The sequence below is a fragment of the Quercus robur genome, chromosome 7 (assembly GCF_932294415.1).
Source record: "Quercus robur chromosome 7, dhQueRobu3.1, whole genome shotgun sequence".
Taxonomy (NCBI): Eukaryota; Viridiplantae; Streptophyta; class Magnoliopsida; order Fagales; family Fagaceae; genus Quercus; species Quercus robur.
The window spans coordinates 37,125,363-37,136,549 of NC_065540.1; the positions used below are offsets into that span (position 1 = coordinate 37,125,363).

The following is an 11,187-nucleotide window of genomic DNA, read 5'->3' on the forward strand; positions in this document are numbered from 1 at the left end:
TGGACTAAATTAAGTTTGGGCTTGGTAAAACGTCTATTTGCAAAATCATTGAATTGAAATGAAGCATCGTTAGGGATAAGAATACTAAGACTAAAAAAAAAAACAAAAGAAAAGAAAAGAAAAGAAAAATATGTATGTATAAATTGAATATTATGAATCTATGACTGCATTCCCACTTGGCTTTCCTTCCTCCATGGGGCATGGTAGACCATCATGCCATTCCCCAGTAAAGACAAGAAAATCCTCCTTTAAGTTCTTGTTTGAAGTGGGAAGGCACTGAATTAGCCTCACCTCGGGATATCTCGACTTGAGATAATACCCCTGCCCCTTCAAATGGTGGAGGTTGTACACCCAATTCACGTCATGATGGGTCAGGTTTAGGTTCATTTTCTCATTCAAAACTTCTATACTTCCCAGGACCCTAAACATGTTTGGGGCACACTAAGTTGGGGATAACCTAAAGAACCTAAGGTAGCTCCTAGTAATCTTACCCATGGGGATGATCATCCCGCCTTCTATGAAGGCAATCATAGGAATAATCACTTCCCCTGTTTTTCTAGCACCGGCCCATCCCCTTGGGCTGTGTACCTCATACCCACTGTTGAGGGAATCTTATACTTAGCGCGGAAATTTATCATACCTTCCTCGGACTCAACCAAACATCGAAACTTACCCTCCTTTTTCCCCATTTTCCTAAAGGGTTTAGTAGAGAAATTAATGAGTTTAAGATGAAAGCTGTAAAGGTTTTGAGAAAACTTACAGGTTTGAAAGAGGGTCCTCGGACAAGATTTTAGTATTTGTAGATGCTAGGAAAACGATGAAAAAGGAGAAAGATAGGTTCAGTGTATGAGCTCTAGAATTGTGTGATCGCTAAAGGTAAGAAAGAGAATTGATTTGAGAATTCCTTTATAGTCGTGCAGAAGTTATGAGCGGGAAAGTTCCCACTCGCGAAACGAGATAGACCCCCCAACGTTCGATTTACATCTTACTGTTGAACGTGGGAGACAGGGGCGTCGCCAAAATTTAATGCTGTCACGCTCGGGATGCTGAAGCGTCAGGAGCATGCCCAAAACATAAAAGGGTATGGGCTTGTGACATCAAAATCAATCTTTTCTCCCGAGAAGTCGAAAAACAAGATTTTGAGGGGCTATTATGGGGGCCGATTAATCAATAACTATTAAAATCGTATTAACTGGGTCTGTGGCCCATCCGAGGACGTTAAACCATCCGAAGAGGCCCATATAAGATTATAAGGGGAACCAAATGAAAAGAGAAGTAGATATCACATGAGATGGATCCAGTATGCGTTCAAGGACAAAATTCATCTCGGTAATATGTGTCCGAGGACGATCTGAACGCCGCATTGTCACAAACACACTTCAAAGTTGTGTTACCCCAAAAGGTGGGACATAGGACCTAGGGTAAGAAAGAAAAGATAAACAAATATTTTTAACAACAGCTGCCTTCGCATTAATTGTCTCTCAACCAACTCTCTGGCCGCATTAATGTGGAGGTGATGCCTAAACAATGATGAAGCAGCCTTACAGCTGTTGGTTGAAGGGTCTAGAAGGTGTTGGATGGGACAGGAAGAGATCCCCCGAACCCAACCTATACGTGTGTGGTGAAGATGACACCAAGAGGGCAATATATAACATGGAAGAATGCATTGAGAGAGGGGATCGGAACTTCTAAACGAATAGTACTTAGAAGAAAACCTTATGAAATAAAGAACTGAACTTGTTTTAAGGAGAAATTGATCGTTATATTTGTGTTAATCCATCTAAAAACGTTAAGTTTAATCATTTTTCTTTTGGAGTTAATCTAGTTCTTTGACATCCACGCCCTACAAATTTATTGTTTGGGTGTTTAGCGTTCGAACCCTATACAAATTTGGGATTATTACAAATTGAGTCCTTACATTTATTATAATAAGCTATCAAAATATAATTATTCTAAATTTTAAAATCTAATTTGGAACACTTTGCGGCACAAAATTAAAGTATGTTAGTTTAATTTTATGTTGAGATATTATTATTACAAAACAAATTAATTCAATCTTCAAGTTACTCACTTCATATCATGTGCTACATATTTACTATATAAAAAAATTTAGATCCTAAAAGTTGCGGGTGTATTAAGTGGTTATCTCATCTCTACAACAAGTAACTACACACTCATTAATTATCAAATTAGTTTATCTTATTAATTATTAGGATAATTTAATATAGCTAAAATTGTCTCACGTCCAAAGCTTCAAGAAATTAAAAATTCTATCTCACCTAAAATTATAATGTATTTTAATAATTACTAGGAAAGTTAATTTAGGTAAAACTCTATTAACTAAGTTTTAAAAAATTCAAAATTCTACTACAATTAAAACTTTATTACTAAAATTTTTAAAAATAAATTAATATTTATTTTAATCATCTATCATAATTTTATATTTTAATATGATAAAATAAATTAATATTTATTTTAATCATTTTATATTTTCATTATGTCAAGTTGCTCAATGCATATATCTATTAAAACAATTAATTTAGAGTTTCAAATGGTTGGTTCAGTAATAATTACGATATTTTTTAATAGAGTAATGCTACAGTCACAAATTATTTTACAAAATATTGATGTAGTCAAACTCTTATTAGTTTTCATCTAAACCCACCATTAATATCACATTTTCATTTACTAATAATCACTCACCACATTAGCAGTTTGTAAAATTTTTTGTAAAATAGTTTGTATTTCTAGCATTATTCTTTTTAATAGTATTTGTAAAATATTTTTCCTTTTACATAAAATTTTCAATTAATTGCATCGCATGAGCACTCTATTAGTTGAATATAAAACAAGGGAGATACAGAAAGAATTCAAATTAAAGATTTTAGTTATTTTTAATTAATTTTTTGTATCACAAAAAAATGAAACATGTTTATTTTTTTGGATAAAACGAATGGTCATAATAAGTAAGATAAGAAAATGATTGCATTATTACTTTGGGTTCATGATGCATGATGCCAAACCAAAAATACTCTCTTAAGATTAAGAAAAGATTATTCTACTTTTTTTTATTTTTTTTTATTTTTTTTTTATGAAAGATTATTCTACTTAATTAATAACCTCTAAAGGTTATTTTATTTAGGTCCAACTATTAATATCACTTTTTAATTTACCAATAATTATTCAACACATCAGTAGTTTGTAAAAAAATTTGTATCTCTAACATTAATTATTCTTATTTAATAAACTTTACTACAGTTTGTGAATTTGACCAAGTAATTATATAGGCTTGCAAATCTCATCAATGTGACCATTTTAACAACAATAAAAGTGACTATTTATATGAGTAGGACTTATTTATTATCCAGGCCAAAATAGCCCTATTAAGTTACGACGATACTTTCTCAACAAAAATGAAATTACGACGATAGTATTTAAGCTAATCAACATTTTTATAGCTAAGCAATATATTAGTAGAATAGTAGCAACAAATAATAACTATATAATAATAATAATATGTAAAAAGCACATAAAGGAGGATGTCTGGTTCTATTGGGGTTGATGCACGGTATCATTAATTAGTACCGTTGGACCCAATCAAAGTAATATCAAATACCAAACATTCTTTTAAGTCTTCACTTTTTTATTTTTTTTTGGAAAATTTTAAGTCTTCACTTTCGATCAGAATAAGTGAGTCCCATAATATATATGGCCATGCATGACGTTGCATGCTATAGTATTATATTAAGGACTAAACTATTTTCTCTCTCTTTTTATTTTGCTAAACTAATTAAACTATTTTATTACTCTTTGTTGTTTTCTTAATGATTCTTTGGCTAAAGATCCGGTGGATTTTGTTGTTTCTTTGTGCTGGGGCCAACCAAGAAAGAATGAAATATTAAAAATTGTGTCCCAATTAAATTGGATGACATTTCAATTTTGAGTGCCTAGCAAACTCACTATAACTTATAGTCTATAAGATTATCAAAAGGGCTTTCATTCGGCCATTTTATAATTTGGATCCATCCAATCCATCACTATAAAAAGGGCCTTTCATATATGGCCACTGTATAGTATTAGACCTAACCATCATATATAAAACTGTAAACCATCTCACTATAAAGTGTTTGATCATGGCGTATGGCCACTTTCATAACATGGACCAGGGATCTTTTGTTGGTACGAGTGGATTCTATTTCAATTCCACTTTTCAAAATAGGGTTCCATATGTCCTTCCCACGAAACGTATCTTTTTTTTTTTTTTTTTTGAAAGTACAATATTTCGTGAATAAAACTATAATCACAATAATTTTTTACATAAAGTTTAAATGGTAAACTATTAATAGTACGTAAAAAAAAATAGTGGTGAGTCAAGATAAGAACCAATAATTGTTTGCCACTTATACTCATTATGAAAATGTTGTACACATAACACTAATAATGTGTCTTCTATGTTTTCTCTTGTTTACAAATTCTATACATTGATTAATTTCATATTTTTTTTTCATTATGAAGAGTGTATTGGTTGGCCTGGAGTTTCTAAAGGAAATATACAGGGTTCAAATTTCTCCTTCCCCAATTATCAAATTATTAATAAAAAAATTATTGGAAAAAAAATTGATAGTAGAGTTAAGTAGGTTTCTCTCCCCCACCTATCCAATTATTCCCAAAAAAAAAAAAAAAAAAAAAAAAAAAAAAAAAAAAACAACTATGGCTAAAAACTTGACACTAGACACTTACTAGGGTTTCATCACCAGAAGTTCTTAACTAGAGCAATCATTGAAAATGACCAATGACAGTATCTCAACCACACTAGTGGACTCTAGGCTTTTCGGTAACGATAACTCTAAAATTACAAAAACTTTCAAAATTATTAAATAAGCTAGTTGTTAATAGTAAATAAAAAAGTATTATTAGTTGTGAGTTCATATTAGAACCAATAAAAACTAATTTACTTAACTCTTATAAAAAAATGTTGTAAAAAATGTTGTGTTTGCTGTATTATTCTTTCGACAACGATCTAAAAGTTGCAAGTACTATGGAAGTATAGAGCAAAATTTCAAATTCAAACAATTGGATTCCTAAAGAAAATAGCTGGAAACAAAGTCACAAGGTCCTCAAAGTTTCTTGGTACTTTGAAACAAGAAATTAGATCAAGTCTTGTTGCCCTTTGAGGGCATCCTATTTTAGCAAGCTTTTCAAAGTCAATTTATACATAAAGAAGCCAACACCTTAGCTATCTCACAAATTTATAATTTTAGATTCACGGTGTCAAGCTCCAAAGTCCAAACCTAAAGTATGAGCCTGGCACATAACATCGACCACACGTCAAAAAAGTTTTCACCTTACAAGTTTGTAAGGCTTTCTTATAAACTAGTAATTATCCTCGAAAGAATTACACATTAAATAAATCCAAACCTCGATAATTCAACTGCCAAAAATCTCCGAATTATCAATTGAAACAAAATCCAAATCTCATGCACATAAATACTAAAACAACAAGAATACTCAATATTTATCTCAATACTCAATACTAGAAGTCCAATATTAATTATTTAAAACTCTTTAATTAAGTTCTTCTTAGCAAAAACTCCCAACCTTGTTATTCTTCATAATTTAAAACTGAAGGAGAGAAAAGTGAGGTGAGTTTGACAACTCAACAAGTAACTAAAATCTCAACTAGCCAGATCAAGCATATTGTATAAATTAAATAAATTAATTGTACATAGTATAAAATTTCATATGCTTAGAACTGGCATATAATTTGTAATGAGTTCCACAAATATCAAGAATTATAATTTACAATGAATTCCAAAACAATTTAACATCATAAATTAAAATTTACTACGAGTTCCAAAAATATGAGACATTTCCTTAGATTGGAAATGGTTCACATATCCAATCAAATTTTATATTCTTAATAATAATCTTTATGACTATGGTCATAATATATTTCCGTGATTAGGCTTAAAATCACGTGTAGGCTTGTAGTAAGATCTAGAAGAAACTAGTTTTTATGCCAATATATAATCTTCATTGCCTGGGTCCAAAATGGTTATTATATACAAATGCTTGATCCAAGGAAAGATATAAAAATTTTCTAATAACCAACTTACTCAAATACATTTATAATATCTTAATAAATAAGAAATTCTAATTAATTCTTTTCTATAATTCAATTTTGCACAAATAATTTAAGATAAATTTGCAATGAAGACAAAGGATAATTTAATAAACAAATAACATTGTAATTTAAGTAAAATGTAACTAAATAAGGAAATGTTACTTACCTCTTAACAAGCTATATAGCTTGTTAAGAACTGAATGCTACTATCTAAACCTTTCCTTTAAGATGCACATGTTCAACCTAAAACCAATTGTACAGTATTCCAAGTACATCGATCTATAAATACAGTAACAAAGTTTAACTAAAATTTTGCAATGATGTCCGGCCATTACAGAAACTCTCTAAAAGTTTTCAAGTGGTGCTTACTGCTTAGATCCGTTTCTTTCACTAAAATTAAAATTTAATTTGTTGCCATAAGGTGACAAGTGATATACCAGGAAAAACAATCACATCTTAAGGGGTCCATAATCCCTAACTCCATGCATCAAGGATAAAACAACCATGACAATATAAATTGAAAAAAATCTTTCCTCTAAGGGAAGCACTCCTACGACAAAACTGAGTATTAATGTTGATATCAAACTAAGAGACTAGATCATAAGCACCTAGCCCCAATAAATCCTTGGGATTGTTTGTGGGCACATACTTAACTATTAAGTCTAATAACTGCTAAAGTTACCAGCCTAATTTTTATAAAAGCCCCCTGAAAAATATTTAATATTATTGACCACAATATTAAGTTACTAAATTACCCACATTATTAGTTTATTACGCACAATTAGATTAAAACCCGGAAAACAACAAGAAAAATCACTATGAACTCTGCAACTACCCAATAATTTTCCCTTTTTTAATCTCCTAAACACATGACATTTCCTACCTCGTAGGTTAAAACAAAAGAGGATAAAGAGGAAAGGACAAAGTGGCAATGAACTTAAGATAGACAAGGGGTATAATTATTCTGACCATTTTTATTTACCAAAAATAAAAAGATTCTGACCATTTAGTATTTCTATGGAAGGCTCATGCTGGATGATGGCGGGTTCATCTTCTCTCTCACTTCATTTTTGCGTTTCTTCTGTATTTGAAATTCCATTGTCCCCTTTGATGTTTCCCCTTGATTGAGATATAGATCCTTTACCACTTTCTCTTGCCAGTCCACACAAGCAACACTACTCGTATTTTTAACACCTTCACGGTTAACTTCAGCATCTTTCGTGTTATGATGTTCATTACCTTTCTTCAATTCATCGTTAACCTCGTTCAGCGCATTATCTAGGTAACGCTCGGCTATCTTCCGGGTCTTCTTTACTGCTACACTTTTAGTAATGAAATTTAAAGCTTTGTGCATAAATTTACTCCTGCACAAACTTTCACTGTTGTCTGCAATTTCTTCATCATTATAATCACCTTCCACCACTCCATTCTTTGCAGATTTTGTCCACCTCTTCAGAATATATTGTGGAGCTATTTGAAAGATATTCCTTATGTTAAGTACCTTCAGAGCATGAGCGCATAAAATGCCTACTGATTCAAACTTTTTGCAACTGCATGTAATTGTGGAATCTTGGGAATTGAATTCTACAGAGCTCTCTGTATTTTCGCCTTTTGTCTTGTATGTAACAATTGAACCTGTTTTTGCCATACGTTTTAATGGGACTGACATAGATTTAATTAACTCCAACCTAAATATATTGAACATTGTGGGAGTATATACACTCGCTGCCTGCTTCTCCATCCGACTGCTTAAAAACAACTCTGGCTCACTGGCACTGCAGCAAAAATCTTCATGTAGTTCTTCTCTACGCTGATGCTCTGCTGCTTTTTCATATTTCAGAACATACTCCCATAACATCATTGCCTCACTTTTTGCATTCTGGAAAACATTAGCATTACATTCAAGGCCTTGGTTTGAGTTAATGCCAGCACAGAAGGTCATCTTACAGAATAAATAAGACCATTTTGAGCGTAAAGTTTGTATATTTTGAAGCCATGGGTTTTCACGAAGATTGTATTGCTCCAATAGAGAACTCCAAGATGACTGAAATTCTCCTTCTGATTGATAATCAAAAAGGCAACAGTAGAAGTCCCTTTCAAATCCAGGGTGCCCATAATACATCGAAAGATGTTGTTTGGCATTTTGGCAAACAAGTTGCCTACAAAGGAGATGTTGTGATTTTGGCAGTGTCACCTCTACGGCCTCAGATATTGCTGGACACTCGGTAGTAAAAATTGTTTTTGGTTGACGCCTGCCCATAGCTTCCATAAAAGTCCCAAGCAACCAAGTAAATGACTCCACGGATTCATCAAGCAAGAAAGCACAACCAAATAAGACGTGTCGTTGATGATGATTAAGTCCCAAAAATGGTGCACATATCATGTTATACCGGTCCATCTTAAATGTTGTGTCCAAAATAAGAACATCACCAAAATGGTAGTAGTCAATCTTTGACCTGCTGTCCCTCCAAAAGAAATTTGTCATGTGACATTCAGCATCAACTTGAAATGTGTAGAATAATGATAGATCCTCCACTTGCAATTTTTTTAGGTAATCTATCAACCCCTGAGCATCTTCGGGTTGTAGAATATTGCTTTTCTTAGTGTTTACTATAACTCATATCACAAAATCTTGCATATGCACCAGCTTCAGCCTCTTTTGCCGCCTCGATTTCACGTGTAGGTTGAATAAGTGAATCAGCTTCTGGGACTTTAGAGCACGAATCTATGTAATACCATTGAGTTGAACCTTGTAGATCATGATTATGCTCAGATATAAAGTGGGAGATCGAACACTCCTCATTTTTGAATGTAATTTGGATCATGGTCTTGCAACCTGTTCTGGTTTCTTTTCTCGTAAACTTTTTCGTATTGGTTGGTTGCTTCTTTGATCGAAACCCTTCTTTTGAACAGTAAAAGTATCTTTTTGTAAGGGATTTATTTGCCAACCTTTGTACCTTGCCTTTTCTTACCTTGAAGCCTATTTCCATGGCATATTTTTTGTAAAACTTGAGAGCCTCTTCCTCACTTGAAAATTTCATCTCGATTTCTGGTACATGATGAGACTCGACTTCACGGTTCCCTTCAGTTGTAATAACAAGTGATTCAGAAGATGCCTCAACCCCGCTGCTCTCTGGTGACAGTATCTCATCCTCATCATCGCAACTTGAAAGGTCCGTTATCAAACCACTATATGTCATCTGCTTACACAAAAAAGTTATATGTGATCATGATGCCAGGAATGGATTGTTCCCTATATTTATACATTTAATAGTGAACATCAACATTGCTTTTGTTAGAATTAAGAAGGAATTCTCAGTATTTGATACCTGTAAAAGCATTCAAGAAATTGTATTTTAGAGTATTTGTATCCACTTGTTCAAAAAAATTTGTTTATTTTAGTATAAGAACCTACTTTTTATATTTTACGCACACACTTTTTAAAACACCCCATATCAAATGATTCAAATTATCTACTTTATACTACATTTTATTAAAATATCAATTTTTTATTTATTTCTCTTTCTTTATACACAACAGCCACCATACACTCTTTTCTTTCATCCTCGAAATATGTAAATAAAAAATAAAAAACAAAACCTAAAATAAATTGTGTCAATATAAATACAAAGTTGTTCGTAGTAACCATGTATTTTCATACAACTTTGCATAGACTGATGTGGGTGAATTTTGAGCTTAATGGGATAAAGTGTAAAATTTGATACTTTTTTATTATACAAACACTAATATGAATGATTTTATATAGACAAACATGAGTGTTGTATAAATAATAGAAGTGCAATATAAGTAAAGGCAAAAGTTAAATATAATACCTTACAGTATTTTTACTTAGGCTCCCAATTAAATCATCACACATGTCTAACTTACCAGCCTAAACAAAGTCAAAATATCTCCAACAGTAAATGTACGTTTGGTATGCTGTAATGGCTCCTGTAATGGAATAGTTATTTAAGTGTAATAATAAGTCGGTCATTTGGTTGTATCTTTATTATATGGATTAGTTATTACATTGGAATGACTATTCTTTAAATTGAAGAATAGTTATTCCTCTTTAAAATGAATGTAATAGTTATTTCTTAGTGCATATAATAGGTTTTAAAATTAATATATTTCTAAAAATATAAAGTTTCCTTATACATCATATTTTACAAGCTTTTCATATGTAACAATCAAACTTATGAATAATAATAGTTATTCCATTACAATATTTTCTATTCCCAGTAATAAAGATTACTATTTCTAATGTAATCTATATTTAGTGTACCCAACGTACCTTAATAGGGGTAAATTGTGGGCAGAGGGGGTGTGGGGGGTGGGGGGGGGGGGAAAGCAATTTTGTTGCTCATAGCCCCAATCAAATCATTGTAAACAACCTATTTGCCTACAACTCTCCTCAACCTCTACTACCACTCTCCTTAACCTCCACTACCATCGTAGCACCACCCACAAATCAAAGGCAGAAACCGGATCGGCGACCTCAACCCCATAGCACACAATAGCCCACTTTAATGAAGTTATCATTGCAAAACTAGTCATCAACAATCCCATTTATGTTGCCTCTGCCTCGGATTTTTTTTTTGGCAATTTAGCATTATATTTGAAACATTTTTGTTAGTTGTCAAGTGACTTAAGTTTGCAAAACTATTTAGCAAACTGGCATCTTGAGACTCTGAAACTAGAGTTTAATGTGAAACTCGAATCTCTAAAACTTGTGATGCAAGTGGTGGTAATTTGATTTGGAAGAAAAAATCCATGTGTAACTCGAGTCTTAAACACTTGAGTTCCAACTGTGATCTGCCAAATTCTCTTTTCTCCTTCTTTGTTCTCCACGTCGATCTTCTTCATTCTCCTTTTTCTTCTTCTTCTTCTTCTTCTTCTTCTTCACTCTCCTCCTTCTCATTTTCTTCTTCTTTCTCCTAAATTCATTAGTTAATGAGAAAATCAAGCTATCTAAATATTAAACTAATTTAAACTTATCCTAAATATTTTAATTCCCTACATTCGTTGGCTATGTTGTCATTTGTTTCCTTATTTTCCCCCCC

General features: G+C 32.3%; 1 protein-coding gene across 1 annotated transcript; it reads right to left on the minus strand.

Moving 5' to 3' along the window:
* Positions 1–7,139: 7,139 nt before the first annotated feature.
* On the minus strand, positions 7,140–8,609 carry LOC126691336 (protein FAR1-RELATED SEQUENCE 5-like). Its single transcript, XM_050386389.1, has one exon. It carries the CDS (start codon positions 8,607–8,609, stop codon positions 7,140–7,142), a length of 1,470 nt encoding a protein of 489 aa, XP_050242346.1.
* Positions 8,610–11,187: the final 2,578 nt, after the last annotated feature.